The following is a 20,180-nucleotide window of genomic DNA, read 5'->3' on the forward strand; positions in this document are numbered from 1 at the left end:
TTCAGTAGGTATGGGTGTTAAACTTCTCACAGAACTTTCGTTTTTAAGTTCTTGAGGAAATACTTTTATCAACCAAGAAGTAATACATCTTACCATATTTTTTCCTTTTAAAAATGTTGTTCAAAGGGTGCCTGGGTGGCTCAGTTGGTTAGGCATCTGACTTCCACTCAGGTCATGATCTCACGGTTCATGGGTTCGAGCCCCACATTGGGCTCTGTGCTGACAGTTCAGAGCCTAGAGCCTGCTTCAGATTCTGTGTCTCCCTCTATGCCACATCCCTTGCTCATCCCCATCTCAAAAATAAATATCATTGGGGCACCTGGGTGGCTCAGTTGGTTAAGTATCCGACTTCGGCTCAGGTCATGATCTCACGGTTTGTGGGTTCGAGCCCCACGTCAGGCTCTGCACCGATCATGCAAAGCCTAGAGGCTGCCTCACATTCTTTGTCTCTCTCTGCCCCACCCCTGCTTGTGCCTTCTCTCTCTCTCTCTCTCTCTCTCTCTCTCTCTCTCTCTCTCTCAAAAATAAATAAATAAATAGACATATAAAAAAAATAAAGACCATTAAAAAAAATGTTCAAGTAAACTGACATACATTTGGATTTTGTTTGTTATCTATGCTGTGAATGCTATTTTGGGCATATTATCATCAACTTGCTCGGGAAAGTAGGACGAGGCTTCTCTCCTGTGCCTGCATGCAGCAAGGGCTCAGTCATTGACTTTAGTGTGACTGTGGTATAGACCCCGCCCCCTGGGTATGTATCCGACTGGCCCAGGCCCTCACCCACTGACTGCCTGTGTTCCAGCACTCTTCCTCGCCTGGACGCCCCTTATCCCATGCTGGTGCTGGCCGGTCCTGAAGCCTGTGGCAAACGAGAGCTCGCTCACCGCCTCTGCAGACAGCTCAGCGCTTACTTCAGATACGGGTGAGTTTGTTCGTGGGCTGGTAAGGCTGTGAAATGGTAATGTTCATGGGCTGGTAAGGCTTTTGCTCATTTCGGCTGTTAATTTTAAGCGAGCTCCGAAAGGTCCATAGGAGGCGTATCAGCTTCTTGGCCGTTGATTACACCGCCATACACCCTGCATCTTCAATTCCCCAGACGCTTAACTTCATTCCCTGGCAGCCGAAATCACTCTCCAAGGTTCGAAAACACACGTGTTGTTGGTGAAGCCTGGTGGCGTTGGAACACGGGCTCATCCTGTTACCACGTGACGTGACCGCGCGGCTTGGGATCAGCGCCGCCAGGTGTGTGGGCTGGTGTGTGTACCTGGGACCGCCGCTCCCACCCTCTGCCGTCCACTTGCTTCCCTCCCCACGGATCTTCCTCTTTGTTTTTTGTTTTTTTTTTAATTTTTTTTTTAACCTTTATTTATTTTTGAGACAGAGAGAGCATGAACGGGGGAGGGTCAGAGAGAGAGGGAGACACAGAATCTGAAACAGGCTCCAGGCCCTGAGCTGTCAGCACAGAGCCCGACGCGGGGCTCGAACTCACGGACCGCGAGATCACGACCTGAGCGGAAGTCGGATGCTTAACTGACTGAGCCACCCAGGCGCCCCATGGATCTTCCTCTTTGGAGGGATATTTCAGGAAGAAGGAAAGAGAAAGGGCAGCATTTTTCCATTCTCCTGGGTCAGCATTCAGTACACTCCAGTTTTCTGGAGCAAATGTTTTGCTCTGTGATTCCCTAATGGTCTGGTTAAAATAGAGGACAATCCCCCCGCCCCCCCCAAAAAAAGGACCATTCAAAAAGTCTTCAGCTGGCTTTACAGACTTTTTAAAGGTTTCTGGGAGTCAGAATTAACCACTGTGGTCTTTTAAACCGGTTTCCCCTTCATTTTGACATATGGCAAAGCAATTACTTCTAGATTAGTAATGTTTGTCGGTGACCGGAGGAGGTGGCTGCGAAGATATTTAGGACAGCCAGAGAAATACATACAAATTATTTTCTAATGCCTTCCATTCCCTTAAGCTATACATGTTCGAACAATGTAAATACTATTTTAAACAGGTCCATTTATTTAGATATCTAAAATTACATGCCTCATTTGAACAACTCGAGGATTCAAATATATAGGATGATTTATTCATTAATGTATTTTAAGCACCCTGAAGTAACAAAAATAAATTAAAACTTAACGGTAGGGAAAAAAAAAAAAGCATAGTGTACCATGCTGCCTGTAGAGAGGTGCCGAACCTGTTTTAAATGATAAGTGGAACACAATGAATGGAAGGTCAACCTAGGGCAGAAAAGATGTATCCTGACTGTTGTGCCAGTATGAAACCCGGAACCTTTTATCAAACCCAAATACCAGGAACCAAGGCTTTCTCTGATTAGATTTCCTTTTAATTATGTGGTGAATGTTGGGAGCCAGGTCCTTCATATTTGTCTGTGATACACGTTGTGGGTCCTGCTGGATCGGATGTGTTCTCGGAGGTGTTCGTTAACTCCTCACCAAGATTGTGATCCAGTCTGCTTCTGTGTTCTCGCCTGGATGGGCCTTCTAATTATTCATTTTTATTAAATCCTGGTTTTCCACTTACTAGGATACTTATCCATCATGTTTGTGACTGATTTAATATTTGTTTTCCATTCGCTCAATGGCCCATCGTTGTAAGAATTCCATCCAGGCATGGATCAAAGATCATATCGTTGGATTAAAAAAAAAGAGAGAGATAGTAGATAGCTAGAAATCTCATCTGTTGGGAAAGTAAGATAGTACTACTTTATATGCAACAACTTTCTAATTAAACCAAATGATAAAACCAAAGCACATCCTCAGGGGCAAGTCATTGCTCTTGTGTAGATCTTTTTATTCTTTACCCAACATAATTTTTTATTGATTTTTAATTACATGGAAAAAAAAGGCACGAATACAGTTTCATCATGAAACACGTAAGTATTCACAAAGGCACTTTCTCTGTCATTTGCCTGAATCTTTTCTTTCCCTTCTATTTCATTGTCTCTTGGTATTTTGTCTTCCTTTTCACATTACATTGACCCATGACGGAGACATTCAAAGAAATTCTCACACACCAAGTTGCATATCCGGATATAAAAATATGAAAAGGAAAACATCATGATATAACAAGTGTTGGTGTGGCTGAGAGATTCTGGACTTGTTTTAGGTTTTGATTTTTCCGTTTGTTCTTGGTTTTAGAAATAGGTTGCATGTTCTTTCTTTACCTGTATTAGTTATACGTGGCCTGGAGATATGAATTGACAGCCTTCAAAATCTCTCTCTTTCCAACCTTAATATCACCACACAAATCAGTGGCTCCCTGGACGAGTAATGAATAATGAGAGAAACGTAAAACGATGCCAGTACACCTGGGCACCTTCCAGATTTAAGCCTTGAAAGTGATAGGAATAGTCATGAAAGGAAAACCTTATTTTCTTTCTTAGACCTCTAATTTACAGCAATCTCCATTTTTGTAACCTTTTTCATGATCTTGACTACCAAGTTTATTTTGCTTTTATTTAGCACTAGAGTCCAGTAAAGTAAAAGACCATAGCTACTTAGCTACGTGAGATCTATGAACTACAGTTACCTAAATTCAGTCTAGTCTAATGTCTATTTATACAGATGTGACATACTAGTAGAATGACTCATTTATTCATCTAATCTTTGTTTATTGAGCACGGGCCATGTGCAGGCTGTAAGCTGTAAAACAAACAGACGTGGTCTTGCCCTGGGAGCTTACAGTCTAGCATGGGATTCTGACAGGTAAATGCTGGCTAACAAGGGAGTTTGGCGGGTGCTATGATGAGGGAAGTAAAGAGCCTCTGGGATAGGAAGAGTAGAAGGTAAATGGGATGTGGAACTTGAACGGGTGCCTTCCAGACAGAAAGAACGATGGGTGTATTCGCTGAACTGAAAGTACGCTCTGAAATACGGCAAGACTTGGAAGCACAGAGGGAGACGGCAGAAGAGAAGACCAGAAAAGTAGACAGGAGTCTGATCGTAAAGGCTCTGCAAGTAGGAGGTGTCATGACGACCGCTGCATTCCAGAAAGTGTGCCCGGCCGGAAGCTTGGCAGAGGGTGGAGCAGGGAAGACTGGATACAGGGAGACCGGCTGGGGTACAGTAACGGCCGGTGATGGCATGAGTTAGGGAGTGATGTGTAGTTACGGGCAAGTGGACAGGACAGTGGCTTCCTGGGATTTGATACTCAGACAACGTGTGCTGGAATCATATGTGCTGATGATCTCTTTAAATGTCCAGCAGTTAATTGACGCATATTTGCGTTGAGCATTAGGACCAATTTAAATTTCCTACCGGATGCCTTAGGGAGACCTGGGCTTTTGTGGGTAGCCTTTGAAAGAGTTCACTTACCAACACATGGCATGCTATCACGTGCTTGAGTTTAGATGTGCTCACAGCCAAACCTCTGCCCCAGTATTTGCAGTAACAAGAAGTTCGTTATTTCCTGAGGCAATCTGGTCCAGAATTGAGATTCTGAAACTGTGCTTCTGAATCAAACTGAAAACATTTCTACTTCCTCATCCAACTGCTAGCTCGTCTTAGACATCTTTTCTTCCTGTTACTTTTCCCTGGATATTTTACCATTCCATTGTTGGGTCTGACCTTGCGGATCCCTTCCCCTCCTGATCATCTCCTCTCCACAGACTTGGTTTGTTAGGATCCTTCACGACAGCTGGCCCATGAACGGGCCTTTCGAATGTCTAACCTCACTCGTAACCCTCAGGACCAGTGTCTAACTCCGTTCTTTTCGTGTGGCTCCCTTTGCAAACCATGAGTTAACTGTTCACCATGACTTAACTAGTGAATCCATTAGTAAATAATAAACTCATGGAATAGCATTGCCCTTAGGGGAGAAGAAGGCTACTGAAGGTGATGGCCCGAGCAAATTTCTTTGTCTAAAATTTGGCATCATTTCTTTGCTAAGTAAGTTTAGTGCAACCGTGCTTTCACTCTGCAGCATTTCCTTTTTCAGATGTTCGCATTTGGGGAGCATGCTTCACAGCGAACATTTCTTCATGTGAAAACTGGATGACAGGATTCAAAAATCCACAGGTCATCTTAGGTCCTTCTTAATAGAAGTTTCCATGGCGGATACAGGCTCTGTCATCCTCATCTCCACGTCAGTGAAGCCTTCTCTTTATTTACCTGCCTAGAAGCTTCAGATGACTTCTTTGCCGTGTCTTCCTTTTAGAAATTCTGAAAAAATTCCTGCCGCTCAATCCCTTTGTTGGAAAATGCAAATCCGGCATGGTGCGTAAAGGCTATGCTAAGGGTGTACAGCACGGGATGCCAAGTCCCTGATTTATCTTTCCTGACTGTCAAGGACACCGATAGACAGAGGGTCTCAGGGCCCTGCCGAGGTGTGTGAAGAGATGCCAGTGTATTCGCACAACAAAACAAATGTCGCGGTGTTTTGACAGTCTTAGAATATACTCTCTTTCCCAGGTATATAATTTAAATGTAATGTTAAGACCTTAAAATTTACCAGTCTAGTTAATTCTTGATTATAATGGAAGGGAAACAGTGGGATGAATTATAAAAACTTGGCTTTGGCTTTGTAATGGAGAGGCTTTTGAGGGTTGTGACTTTACCCACTTAGCATGATCGTAACAGGAATTGACAGGGAGTCATCCTGGCATTGCTACTTAGTCACTCACTTAATTGCTGTGCCTCAGTTTCATCGTCTGTAAAATGAAAACAATAATCCCCGCCTCGTGGTTTTTCTTATGAGGAATAAATGAAATAACACGTTGAACGTCTAGCTATTTTCATCTCCTCTTTTAAAACCACAGGATAATAAAAGTCAGCCTGCGTTCCCAGAACTTAACACGAGACGTCAGAATGGGAGGAAATCGAGAGTCCTGGGCTAGCTGGGACCCTGTCATCTAGTTCTGGGACTGACACTGGCCTGCTCTGTGGCCTTAGACTGGCCATTTTTATTGTCCTCCGCAAAATAGAGTTCATCACACCTGTTATCCACTCCACAGGTCTCATTTACTCATTCATGTTATGGATACCTAGTGAATGCCTGCTATGAGCCAGGCATGGGGAATACAGTCGCACGTAAGATGGACAAGAAAAGGTCTGTCCTCATGAGTCCTACATCCCGCTGGGGAGGACAGGGAAAAGCCAGATATGTGGATAAAAGAAGGCAGTTTTGGTGACAGAGAGTAAGTGGGAGCTGGGGACCGGATGGGGGCGCTGTTGCAGTCAGTGATCAGAGAACTGAGCTGAGAACTCCATTCACGGGTTCCCGTGCGAGGCTCATCCCTGGTATCGAGTACTGGCAGCACGGAGACGATGGGGTCCTGAACAGGGACCTGGGTGCGATACAATCGGTGGCAGACAATGAGGGTAATGGGCGCGTACAGAAGAGGTGCGTAATCAGCGATAGGGGGTGGGAAGGCTTTTGGGCTTGGGGAGGACATGTAACTTGAGTCCTGGAAGACAAGTTGGCTAGCCAGGTGGAGGAATGAGGAGGGGCGTGGGAAAGTGCCCACAGAGCAGAGAGGACACGAAAACACTTGGGTGGAAATATATGAGCAGTAGACATCATTCTATTGCCGAAAGTAGTGTGGCAGCAGAGGGGCTGGTTCCAAGGTGGTAAACAAGTAAACATCGGGTGTTGATGATCTCAAATTTCTACAATCCCTGTAGAGTCAGAGCAGCTGAATGTAGCCTAGAGCTTCGAAACCGCAGCGTTTTCACAACCATGTTGTTCCCCAATTCACGATCCACAGATCAATTTCAACTTTTGAAAACATACTTTTACCAAAACCTTTTCCATTTCGAATCTCAAGCTGCTAGAAGTAGACTGGTTATCTCCTCTGCTTTCAGGGCCTGTCACACCACAAGACCGCCTTACTTTGGAGAGGGGGATCGAGTCGATTATCATTTTATCTCTCAAGAAGTTTTTGATGAAATGGTAAACATGGTAAGAATGTTCCCCTTTGTACTGCACAAGAAATGCATGTTCTCTGCTAGAAATATGAGGAACTAGCGATAAAATCGACAAACGCTTTGTGTCTGTTGAGAGAGGTGTTCTCCTAGGATTGTTTTTTTTTTTTCTTAAACCACTTCCACATCCTTGTGCACGTGCTGCGTTATTTTTTGATCTTGGAGGGAATATTGTAACTTTTCAATAAAGCTACATGAGTAGATATTTTAAGGAAATACAAGAGCACTTTGAAAAGTTCTCGCGATCTGTGTTTATCAGGTGCTGCTGTTATTGATGAGGCTTCACTCAAGATGGGCAGTTCTCACAGACCCGATCTGATGTGCGAAACTTGTGAACTGAGCCTCCCTTGGCGTTGGAGTGCTCTGTCCAGAGACCGCTCCCGTTTGCTAAAACTGGGGCTTTCTCGTGGTCATCACCCTAAGCACCATTTCATCACGGTGTGTCCCATTCAGTTGGTAGGACACACATACAGCCCTGACCTTCCACGTTATACTGCGTGCACATGATTGTGGTCCGTGTAAGCACGGGATCTGCCGTTTCCACGAGTTTAGTTTTGAATGGCCAACTTTACACATAGTGTGTGTGTTTTTCTTGTGTTCACAGAGAAACCCAAGTGATTAAGTCCTACAAATCCCTAGGCCGTTTCCCCTCTAACGTTGTCAAAAGAACATCCTAGAGATTCTTTATAATCTTCTCTCCTTGGGCTGTATTTTGGTAATTCAGTTTAATGTATCAAGAGTACTTTGGGATTTTATATTTCTAAAAGCCTTAATAGAGATAGGAAACATTATTAGTAAGTAGCGTTAGTAAGAAGCATCCTTTTAGGGCTCTTTGGGTTGAAAGGCAGCTAGTTCATGAAATTCATGTTGGTTTCTCTTGTTAGAGTCTGAGACATTTTTTCTTGGCTCAGTTCACCTGTTCTCAGTACCCCGTCTGCTTCCCTGATGTTATTACCTTATTTATAACCTTATATATATAAATAAATAACTTATTTATATACCTTATTCCCTTATGTTATTCCCTGATGTTATTACCTTATCCTATCAGTAATAAGGAAGTCTGGTTCAATCCCTAGTCTAAGAAATCGCTGTACTTGTACACCATATTTGCTCGTACAGTTTGACTCCCTCTGCAAAATCCTCGTGTGTTTGAGAAGTACTTGTTTTTACTGCTTCTGCTAAAATCTATCACTTCAATATAATGTCATTTTCTTCAACTTGAATTTTGTTTCTGAGCTCCTTTTTTTTTGATATTTAAAACATTTTTTAATGTTTATTCATTTTTGAGAGACAGAGACAGAGCGTGAGTTGGGGGGGGGAGGCGATGCGCAGAGAGAGAGGGAGGCACAGAATCCAAAGCAGGCTCCAGGTTCCGAGCTGCCAGCACAGAGCCTGACGCAGGGCTCAAACTCACGGACCACGAGATCAGGACCTGGGCCGAAGTTGGATGCTTAACCGCCTGAGCCCCCCAGGCACCCCTGAGTTCCTTTTCTTGAAAGTGAGCTTAAGACTGTTTCATGAAGAGGCAAACATACAGGTTATAAACTCGTGACACATTGTCAGCGTCGCCAGTCACACCGACACACGCAGCCTTCTGTACGCAGAACCCTCCCCCACCCACGCAGCCTGTCCCACCATGGCATGCTCCAGCCTTGGACACCTGCTGTGGACAGTCACAGCCATGCACTCTGACCTACAGAGCCGCACACCCTCTCACATACTTACTGCTGCATATCCCCCAGCACCGACACGAGGGTCATCGTGTCGCATGCCTACGGACACGCGAATCTTTTTTAAACACATGAATGCAGTCACTTCCCTGCAGATATACACCCTGACTTGTGGAAATAGGATTATTGGAGGAGGCTTCTGCAATAGGACTGTTGCTGTTTACGAAGATGTCCGCGAACAGAAAGAAATGGAAGATCACCATCCAGAAGCTGGAGGACCACTTCATCTCAGTTCTTTACAAACAAGTTCGACAGGGCCTGTTTTGTATATAAAAGTACAGTGCCGGCTTCCTTCCGACTCTGCATTTTTCCAGAAAATACATTTGGGATTCACAGAGGGAGGCCCTTGTACACACAAGTAAACAAATTCATAGTATATATCTGAAGAGTGATTCAAGAACACATTTTGAAAACAGGGTGAGTCACAGTAAACAAGACAAAGTATATACCTGATGGGACATTCAGGTATCTATCCTATCTATATAGATGACAATATATATATTAAAAGATGACGTAGTATTTGTTTCAAAGAACAAAGAAGGTATGACATTGAGGGAGTAAAATATCAAGGATATTTACTGTTGAGTTGTAAACTTTTAGACTGCATGATATAAACTTCTTTGGATTATGGGGTGTGTGGATTTTCCTCATCACCCATAGCAGACTCATTCACTAGAGACCCACCTACCCCAGGAGATACTCTGTGTCTCACGGGCTTCCAACAGATAGCCTGTCTCCCATCCCCCCCAATCTCCGGAACCTCTGGGCCCAGGAAGCACAGGTAGTATAAAGGACTCCTCACTGCTACTGTTCTTTTTTTTTTTTTGTAACTTTTTTTATTTTTGAAGGAGAGAGAGACAGAGCAGGAGTGTGGGAGGGGCAGAGAGAGAGGGAGACACAGAATCCGAAGCAAGCTCCAGGCTCCGAGCTGTTAACACAGAGCCCGACGCTGGGCTTGAACTTGTGGACCGTGAGATCGTGAGCTGAGCTGAAGTCGGACGCTTAACGAACGGAGCCACCCAGGTGCCCCTCACTGCTACTGCCTTTCGATGGGATTCGATTGACGGGATTCAGCCTTGCAGATTTTCATTCCATCATTTATATGAAAATCCTGTGCACGAGGAGTCACAGTTGCCAAGATCATTCATGTTTTTATTTTTTTGGTCATGAGCTTTCCAGTTTAGATTAGACCTAGTAGTTTAATAAATCTAATATTGTCAAAGGAAAAAAGACAATTTTGAGAGCCATGTTTTTTGTTTTTTGTTTTTTACCTGGACTGTTCTGCAAAGGAGTACAGCTTTGGGAAGAACTGGGCTTCCAGAATACAGATAGAAGGCAGCCTTTAAACCTCAAATGACTAGAGGGCACACAGCAATTCTGTTGAATAACATTTGGGGCAGTTTCAATACAAAGCTATGTTTTATATGGAAAAGCAGAAAGGGTCTGTTTTTCATGGCTTATCTCAGGATGCAAAGGTTTTCGGATGTCCCTGTAATTCATGGCCTTCAGGCTTATCTGGGAATGCAAGGCTTTGGAGAATGGGAGCTTTCTCTGGGGTACCTGGTATGTTGGCGTAGCCAACGTGGCCGAGGCAAAAGGCAGGCTATCAGTTTTGCTTTCTCAGCAACGGCAGCTTATGGTGCCCAGTTGGCAAGGAAGCAGGTAAGTAAGCAAAATGGTCTGTTCTACCATAAGCTTTGGTGAGACCTTTACTCTCCCTGGATGTTTTTTTTTTTTTTTTTTTTTTTTTTTTGCCAGCTGAGAATTCTGTTTAAATTCTCTACCACACTTGGGTGTTAAGTTTCATAAACCCATCGTCAGCCTTCTATAATTGCTAATATTCATAGGTTTTACGGAAGCATATAAAAGTAAGACATCAAATAACTTTATTTATATTAAAGTTGAGTATGGCAGCTGTTACATGAAAATCTTTGTACCTCTCAAATTTCAGGGGAAGTTCATTCTAACATTTAATTATGGGAATCACAACTATGGATTAAGTAGGGACACCATAGAAGCCATTGCAAGAGACGGTTTAGCAAGCTGTGTTCACATGGAAATAGAAGTAAGTGTTTTTTTCACTCTGTATTTTTAACATGTGTGAGTTTGTATGTATATATTTGGGGTTGAGGAAGGGGCTACGGTGTGCAGGTCGCACACTTGCCAGGCGCGGGGGTGGGGGGAAGCTTATGGTTCGTATGGGGGAGGCCAGACATGAACAATTCGATGACAGGAGTTATAGTACGAGACATAGCACACATACACTATGAATAGATGTGCCCCTCAGGATTTATTTCCTAAGTTATTTCCTCACTAAAGTATCCCTTTTATTTTAGGGTGCAGTCTCTCTTTATCTCAAGTGCTATTAGGGAAAGTTCCTTCTCGCAGGCTACGGACCTGCCCGGGGGCTCTGTGCAGCTGGCCGTGCTCTCTGATCCTCTGTGGGAGATGTGTGGCTGATGCTGGCAGTGACTGCAGTTGCTCGCCGGTTATGATCTTTCCAGGCTGTGAGCAGTGTAGACTTGCAGATTTCAGGGTTCTGCCCCCGTACCCTGTCTTCCCCAGTGATCTCCTGCAATTGGAATATACAGAAATTTCTTTCCAATCCATATCCAGGGTAAAACCGTGACTACCTCACTTATTTGTTTTAAAAATAGATAACTTTTGGGGCGCCTGGGTGGCCCAGTCGGTTGAGCGTCCGACTTCGGCTCAGGTCAAGATCTCGCGGTTCATGAGTTTGAGCCCCGTGTCGGGCTCTGTGCTGACAGCTCAGAGCCTGGAGCCTGCTTTGGATTCTGTGTCTCTCCTTCTCTGTACCCCTCCCCTGCTCATGCTCTGTTATCTATCAATAATAAATAAATGTTAAAAAAAATTAAAAAAATAAAATATATACCTTTAAAATAGGGAGGGAGACAAAACATGAGATTCTTTCTTTCTTTCTTTCTTTCTTTCTTTCTTTCTTTCTTTTTCTTTCTTTCTTTCCTTCTTTCTTTCACGTTTATTTATTTTTGAGACAGAGAGAGACAGAGCATGAACGGGGGAGGGTCAGAGAGAGAGGGAGACACAGAATCTGAAACAGGCTCCAGGCTCTGAGCTGTCAGCACAGAGCCCGACGCGGGGCTCAAACTCACAGACCGTGAGATCATGACCTGAGCCAAAGTCGGACGCTTAACCAACTGGGCCACCCAGGCACCCCAACACATAAGAGATTCTTAAATATAGAGAACAAACAGAGGGTTGCTAGAGGGGTTGTGAGAGGGGGGATGGGCTAAATGGGTAAAGGGCATGGAGGAATCTACTCCTGAAATCAGTGTTGCACTATATGCTAACAAACTTGGATGTAAATTAAAAAACAAATAGATTAGTTAATATAAAAAAATATGTATATATAGCTTTATTAAACATGTGAAATCTTTAAAGGCCATTGCTTGTCTATTTAAGGTACGCTCACTGAGCGGTCTAACAGTTTTGTAGTCGGGAAAAAAAAAGTTACAAAAATGATACCCTTAGGTCAAGCTTAGAGAAAACAAAATCTGGGCGGGTCTGACAGCCCTTTCCTATGGCTGCTGAGCCTTCTCTAGAACTGGTTTCCTTTGTGACTTGGCCGAGCGGGGGACTGTGATTCCTTCTTGGCTCCTGGTGTTGGTGTGTAGCCTCGCTTCAGTGAGACTGGTCATGTTTCTTCCAGTCCTTTAATTTTTCTAGCTTCAAAATCCTGCAGTCCTGACCTCTCCGCAGTTGATTGCTTCTGCATCCCTAAGGAGGTTTTCTTTCTTTCAATGCTAATAAGCAAAAAAAAAAGACCTCCTTTCCCAAAAATATCTTCCTCGGGCAAGGCAGAAACTCCCTGGCGCCTCTTGCTGACCTTTACCTTCTTCTCTGGGCACTGGCTTCTGTTTTGTCCTCTTCCTCCCTGCGAGCTTTCCCCGACTCATTTCCAAGAGGTCGACTCTATATAAACCAGGTCTCATTTCCCTGATGCTCCCGAGGGAAAGCATTTTTCCAAACTGCTCTTGTCACTGACGCTTACAGAAGCTGTTTTTTAAAGAGCCTGTATTGCTTCCCCCACTGAATGTTTAAAACCAAGATTTTGAACGTTGAGTTAAACTACTGATGATGGGATGGAGGGGGGAGGAAGTGCAGAGTTCATTTGGAGTGGCTCTTGTGTTGCACCTGTGAGGAAACTGGTGCTCAGGGAGTTTGCAGGATTTGCTCGCAGTCTGCTGGAGCTGGGGAGCCACAGTCACCATCCAGCCCTGCTTCTCCCTGGGACCTGCTGGCTGCACGGTGGCTTGAGCTTGGCTGTCCCTTGCTCTGGGTAGAAGCTGTGAGATGTAATAGGAACCAGCCAACCAGGTTGCTGGTTTAGGAATAGGAAGGGTCCCAAGGCGAAGGCACAGGTAACAGAGTAGCGTTTTTTTTCTCGGTAAGATCTTTATCTCCTGGCGCTGAAAGGCTGCTCTTGGAAATGTAGACTTGAAGTACATTTCAGTGGGGCTCCTGGCTGGCCCAGGCTCTAGAGCGTGTGACTCTCGATCTTAAGAGTTGTAAGTTCAAGCCCCACGTTAGGAATGGAGATTACTTCAAAATGAAATCTTTAAAAAAATGAGGATGCAACAGTGCTGTGAATGTACCTGTTTGTACCTAGCCATTTTCTTTTTGAACCATCATGTATATTAGGGTGATTAGTTAAAGGATAATCGGGTAGAATGAGCTGTTTTATTTCCAATAACAATACATCATCCCCTGATAAACAAAGGGGAATAATCCAACTTTGAGACATTTACAGGAAAATAATAGCTAATAATACAAATAAGTCCTTCAATGTAAGACTACTTATTATGCCAACGTTGTCAGATGTCTCCAAAATGATACCTAAATTGTATATCTGTTTCTAATTTATTACCTTTTCTTTAAACAAACAGGGTGTCAGAAGTTTGAAATATTCCTATTTTGAGCCTCGATATATCCTGGTGGTGCCCATGAACAAGGAAAAGTATGAAGGATACTTGCGGAGAAAAGGATTATTCAGTCGTTTAGAGATTGAATTTGCTGTCTCCAGAGTGGACCTTTATGTTAAAATCAATCAGCAGTTTCCTGGATATTTCGACGCAGTGATCAATGCAGGTCAGTGACTTTCAGCAAGGTTTTATTTTTGAAATGTAAGGTCACTGGGGGGGGATCTGCTCCAGAGTGTAATCTCACTGCTGGTTGACTGCCGTTCCTTGTGGCCGTGGGGCTGGGGGCACTGCTGCTTTCGTTGGCTCTCTGCCAGGGGTTGCCCTCCACCCTCGAGGCTGCTCCCACGTCCTACACACGGGGCCCCTCTGTCGTCAAGCCAGTGATGGCACATCAAACTCTCCTCATGCTTCTAGCCTCTGCCTTCCTCTTCTACTACCAGGAAACTGGCTTCCTTTATGAGGCTCATGTGATTAAGAGTAGGCCCGGGGCGCCTGGGTGGCTCAGTCGGTTAAGCGGCCCACTTCAGTTCAGGTCATGATCTCATGGTGTGTGAGTTCAAGCCCCTCATCGGGCTCTGTGCTGACAGCTCAGAGCCTGGAGCCTGCTTCGGATTCTGTGTCCCCTTCTCTCTCCGCCCCACCCCTGCTTGCGCTCTGTCTTTCAAAAATGAATAAACATTTAAAAAAAAAAAAAAAGAGTGGGTCCACCTGGGTAGTCTTCCTTCTGACTCGTCCAAACTCAGCTGATAAGTAACCTTCATCCCATTTGCAAAAATCTGTTTTGCCGTTTAACACGACATGACCACGGGAGTAATATCTCTTCATGTTCACAGGTTCTGCCCTTGCTCACGGGAGGCAGTTATATGAAGGGGACGTGTCATTAGGGGCTTAGAATCCTGCCTATGACAATAGTCATAAAGTTAGAGGGAGCTTGAAAAATCATTACCACCAACAGTGGCAAATTGACTGTGTTTAGATATGATTCTGTTGCTTTAAAAGTACCTTCTCTCATTTTCTGTAGATGATCTGGATGCTGCCTACCAAAAGCTGAGTCGTCTCATCAGAGAGTACCTTGGGTTGTCCGAGGAAACGTCCAAGGATTTGGCTCCAACCGCAGGTACTACCCTGTCCCTTTTGTGCCAGAACTTTTTGTTTTCGTGGAGAGGAGAACAAATCTGTGGGTGCTCATCGCCCAGCCTAAAGCTGGTTCTAACTCTTGAATCCCTACACTTCCTGCGGTGTGATTGTCCCCGCAAACGAGCTGTGTGGATCAGCCCTCCGGGTCTGTCCCTCTACTTGTCTCAGTGGCCATAGTGGAACTCAGGGGACTGTCCTTCAGGGACATGCTGGCCAGTGACTTCGAGGTTCATGGTACATAAGGATCAGCCTCCGGGTTCAGAACTCAGCCTTCCAGAAGTTTGGCTCCCTTAGGGAGCTGAGGCGGCGTTCTGCTCGGCAGGTTCGTATTGAGCGTTGTGGCAATCTGGTCGATTTCTTTCCCCTTTTCTTTGCGTTGCCACGGTCCTCCAAATGTCGTACCAGAGAGTGTGGTGGACGCGTGTGGTCAGAGGAGGTGAGGCTGGTCGCCCACTCCCTCGGGCAAGCTGGTTCACTGTTCTGAGCTCTGGCGGACTGTCTTGCTAGATGGAGTGAATGCTCCCCACCTGCCTCACGGAGCACGTGCAGCGAACGACATAGGCTGTAGAGGCGTACGATTCCTTGGAATCCAGCAATTCTAAAGCCCTAACTTAGAATTTTGGTGCATGAGTATTTTGAGGTGCATTTGGAAGGTTCTCCCTAATCCACCTCACCCGCACCAAGGCGGCTACTAGGAAAAGATGATAGAAAAGTAAGTCTTGGCAACGGTGTGGAGAAACTGGGAATGGAAAATGGTACAGCTCCTATGGAAAACAATGTCATGGTTCCTCAACACATTGAAAATAGAATTGCCGTATGACGTAGCTGTTCCACTTCTGGGTCTATACTCGGTGTGGTTTATACATACAATGGAATACTATTCAGCCCTCAAAAAGAAGGACATTCTGCCATCTGGTACAACAGAGATGAAGCTTGAGAACAGTCTGATAAGCGAAATAACCCAGTCACAGAAAACCACAAATATTATCTGATGCCACTTTTATGAGGGACCTACACTAGTCAAATCCATCAGGACAGAAAATGGAATGGTTGCCAGGGGCCAGGAGAGGGAGGAGAACGGAGTGTCCTTGCTGAACGGCTACACAGTTTCACAATTACAAGATGAAGAGAATTCTGGGGATTGGTTGCACAACGCTGTGAATATACTTAACACTGCTGAACTGTACAGGTAAAAATAGTTCAGATGGCAAACTTTATGTCTGTGTGTTTGTACCACCATAGCGATAATAATAAAAAAAGTTCCCCCAGTGGACTGAGGTGCATTCACAGAGCAAATACTGTAAAATGTTAATGTGAGACCCTTGCTTGCTGTGCAGATACTCCGCAACTTTGTGTGTTCACGTGCTGTAGCCTTTGTGACTCCTTGCCCAGTTAGGATTTTGCTGGCCACGTTGTATCCTGGCCAGGTTGAGACAGGCCAGGTCATGATTTTGCCAGAGTTCAAACTAATTGTGCTGTTTTGCAATCTTACACACTCGTTTCAGGTCAGGTACCCCTGGAATTCTGGAATGAGGTCAGTGTGAAACTGGTAACAACAGCAGGTAACAAACAGAGTGAGGCTGTCCCTCCGCGTGTCTCATAGGAGACAGGTGACCAGGGGACAACTTACTGCCTGGAGAAAACCTGAGTGAAGTGTGCCCTGTGTGCAGACAGGCATTAGTGGGGGAGCGGAGGGCTGTGCCCAGGCTAGAAGAGGGAACATTCGGTTAGGAGCACGTCGGCGTGCTCACCCAGCACTGCTCCCATCTCCGCATCGGGCATCGGGCATCGGGCACCGGTCCTTTAGAAAGCTGTGCCCGGCAAGGTGCACGTTACATTTCGTGAGGCTCTGGTAGCCGGATGGAAGTTTCTCCTGGGGAAATCATACTCTCAGCTTTAAATCTTTGCTAACCCAGCAACCTTCTGATCTTTAATTTGGTCCCCCGGGTGGACCTGTCCCTGTCGGGGGGCTGTCTCCTATGTTAGAACCCCCCACCCCCATCCCATCCTGGAGCCAGACCCATCTCCCATTGTAAATTAATAAGTTGGTGTTCTGGCTTTGAAATCAGCCCCTCGGGGATTTAGATAAGCACGAGTCATTCCCCGGCCCGACCAGTTGTTTTTTTGTTTTTTTTTTTGTTTTTTATTTATTTATTTTTCAATATATGAAATTTATTGTCAAATTGGTTTCCATACAACACCCAGTGCTCATCCCAAAAGGTGCCCTCCTCAATACCCATCACCCACCCTCCCCTCCCTCCCACCCCCCCATCAACCCTCAGTTTGTTCTCAGTTTTTAACAGTCTCTTATGCTTTGGCTCTCTCCCTCTCTAACCTCTTTTTTTTTTTTTTTTTCCTTCCCCTCCTCCTTGGGTTTCTGTTAAATTTCTCAGGATCCACATAAGAGTGAAAACATATGGTATCTGTCTTTCTCTGTATGGCTTATTTCACTTAGCATCACACTTTCCAGTTCCATCCACGTTGCTACAAAGGGCCATATTTCGTTCTTTCTCATTGCCACGTAGTACTCCATTGTGTATATAAACCACAATTTCTTTATCCATTCATCAGTTGATGGACATTTAGGCTCTTTCCATAATTTGGCTATTGTTGAGAGTGCTGCTATAAACATTGGGGTACAAGTGCCCCTATGCATCAGTACTCCTGTATCCCTTGGGTAAATTCCTAGCAGTGCTATTGCTGGGTCATAGGGTAGGTCTATTTTTAATTTTCTGAGGAACCTCCACACTGCTTTCCAGAGTGGCTGCACCAATTTGCATTCCCACCAACAGTGCAAGAGGGTTCCCGTTTCTCCACATCCTCTCCAGCATCTATGGTCTCCTGATTTGTTCATTTTGGCCCCTCTGACTGGCATGAGGTGATATCTGAGTGTGGTTTTGATTTGTATTTCCCTGATGAGGAGCGACGTTGAGCATCTTTTCATGTGCCTGTTGGCCATCCGGATGTCTTCTTTAGAGAAGTGTCTATTCATGTTTTCTGCCCATTTCTTCACTGGGTTATTTGTTTTTTGGGTGTGGAGTTTGGTGAGCTCTTTATAGATTTTGGATACTAGCCCTTTGTCCGATATGTCATTTGCAAATATCTTTTCCCATTCTGTTGGTTGCCTTTTAGTTTTGTTGGTTGTTTCCTTTGCTGTGCAGAAGCTTTTTATCTTCATAAGGTCCCAGTAATTCATTTTTGCTTTTAATTCCATTGCCTTTGGTGATGTGTCGAGTAAGAGATTGCTGAGGTCAGAGAGGTCTTTTCCTGCTTTCTCCTCTAGGGTTTTGATGGTTTCCTGTCTCACATTCAGGTCCTTTATCCATTTTGAGTTTATTTTTGTGAATGGTGTGAGAAAGTGGTCTAGTTTCAACTTTCTGCATGTTGCTGTCCAGTTCTCCCAGCACCATTTGTTAAAGAGACTGTCTTTTTTCCATTGGATGTTCTTTCCTGCTTTGTCAAAGATGAGTTGGCCATACGTTTGTGGGTCTAGTTCTGGGGTTTCTATTCTATTCCATTGGTCTATGTGTCTGTTTTTGTGCCAATACCATGCTGTCTTGATGATGACAGCTTTGTAGTAGAGGCTAAAGTCTGGGATTGTGATGCCTCCTGCTTTGGTCTTCTTCAAAATTACTTTGGCTATTCGGGGCCTTTTGTGGTTCCATATGAATTTTAGGATTGCTTGTTCTAGTTTTGAGAAGAATGCTGGTGCAATTTTGATTGGGATTGCATTGAATGTGTAGATAGCTTTGGGTAGTATTGACATTTTGACAATATTTATTCTTCGAATCCATGAGCAGGGAATGTCTTTCCATTTCTTTATATCTTCTTCAATTACCTTCATAAGCTTTCTATAGTTTTCAGCATACAGATCTTTTACATCTTTGGTTAGATTTATCCCTAGGTATTTTACGCTTCTTGGTGCAATTGTGAATGGGATCAGTTTCTTTATTTGTCTTTCTGTTGCTTCATTGTTAGTGTATAAGAATGCAACTGATTTCTGTACATTGATTTTGTATCCTGCGGCCCGACCAGTTCTGAGTACCTGAGGGAGGGTGTTTGCCAGTCAGTCGCATGGAGGGCGCCTCTGAGCTGTGGCGCTCGATCGGGACTCTGCCTCTACAGCCAGTGGGGCTCCAGCGCTCCCATTTCTGCACCCACCAGGACGCCGGTTCTCGGGGACAGGTGCCGTTTGCGGATCAGTGGACCAGATCATGTGTGCATGGGAAAACAGACTCCCATTGTAGAGGGTATAATGAAACTTCATTTATTTGCACCAATTAGGTTAGGCCTGTCCGATTTCATGGGAAGTATGAATTACAGAGCTTGTTAAAACGTTATCCCTCTCCGATACAGTTAATAACGGAAACTGGGTCTCTTGGTTATCAACTAATAGAGTCTCAGCTTTAAAGAGTAGATGGGAGAGGGGCGCCTGGGTGGCTCAGTCGGTTGAGCGTCTGACTTTGGCTCAGGTCATGATCTCTCAGTTTGTGGGTTCGAGCCCCGCGTTGGGCTCTGTGCTGACAGCTCAGAGCCTGGAGCCTGCTTCTGATTCTGGGTCTTCCTCTCTCTCTGTTCCTCCCCTGCTCGCTCTCGCTCGCTCTCTCTCTCTCTCTCAAAAATAAAGATTAAAAAAAATTTTTTTTAAATGAAGAGCAGATGTGAGGGTCTATAATTAATGTATCAATTACTGGCCTCAGTAGACCCCCATTTTCCTGGCAGGTTTAGTGTTTTGGAAAATAATGTGTCAAGAAGCCAGACACCTCATTTTATTTAAACAGTTAATCTGTGGAGGAAGTTACTTTTTTCACTTTATGGTTTAAGGATAGATTTGCACACAGAGCGCCTGGTGGCTCAGTCAGTTAAGCACCTGACTTCGGCTCAGGTCATGCTCTCATGGTTCATGAGTTCGAGCCCCACATCGGGCTCTCTGATGTCAGTGCAGAGCCTGCTTCATACTCCCTGTCCCTCTCTCTTTCTTGGCTCCTCCCCTGCTAGCGCACTCTCTCAAAAATAAACTTTTCAAAAAAAAAAAAAAAAGGATAAACTTGCACATAAAGTGACTTTGTGAAGTCTGGACATTATTCAAGTGAGTATTTAAAGATTCTAATGAGGAGTAACCTGTTAAAGGATCTCTAGTGGTTCAAGAGGAGAGCCAGTGGCCTCTTTGAGTTTCTGGGCTCTGAAGTACATGCTGTGGAGACGGGCCAGATGTTCACAGGTTCCCCACAGGAGAGCGGGGCCCAACCATAACCTCCTGGAAATGACGTCAGGACTCCCTGAGAAGGACCAGAGCCCCAGCAGGGTCACCGCCACAGGCCTGGATCACCCCTCTATCTTGCTTCCGCTCTGAGCTGGGTCACTCTGATTTTAAGTTCTGTAGTTTAGGTAGGTTTATGTAAAGACATAC

At 44.7% G+C, this 20,180-nt stretch overlaps 1 protein-coding gene across 3 annotated transcripts in view; it reads left to right on the forward strand.

The window, feature by feature from the left end:
• Window positions 1-20,180, forward strand: part of LRGUK (leucine rich repeats and guanylate kinase domain containing) — a 108,754-nt gene that overhangs the window by 46,651 nt on the left and 41,923 nt on the right. For all 3 annotated transcript variants that reach the window (XM_042925169.1, XM_042925164.1, XM_042925177.1), the window contains 5 exons: window positions 806-925; window positions 6,823-6,919; window positions 10,624-10,737; window positions 13,598-13,799; window positions 14,655-14,750. In XM_042925169.1, the coding sequence (XP_042781103.1) occupies window positions 806-925; window positions 6,823-6,919; window positions 10,624-10,737; window positions 13,598-13,799; window positions 14,655-14,750 (629 nt within the window). The remainder of the gene's footprint in view (window positions 1-805; window positions 926-6,822; window positions 6,920-10,623; window positions 10,738-13,597; window positions 13,800-14,654; window positions 14,751-20,180) is intronic.

This window comes from Panthera leo, chromosome A2 (assembly GCF_018350215.1).
Source record: "Panthera leo isolate Ple1 chromosome A2, P.leo_Ple1_pat1.1, whole genome shotgun sequence".
Taxonomy (NCBI): Eukaryota; Metazoa; Chordata; class Mammalia; order Carnivora; family Felidae; genus Panthera; species Panthera leo.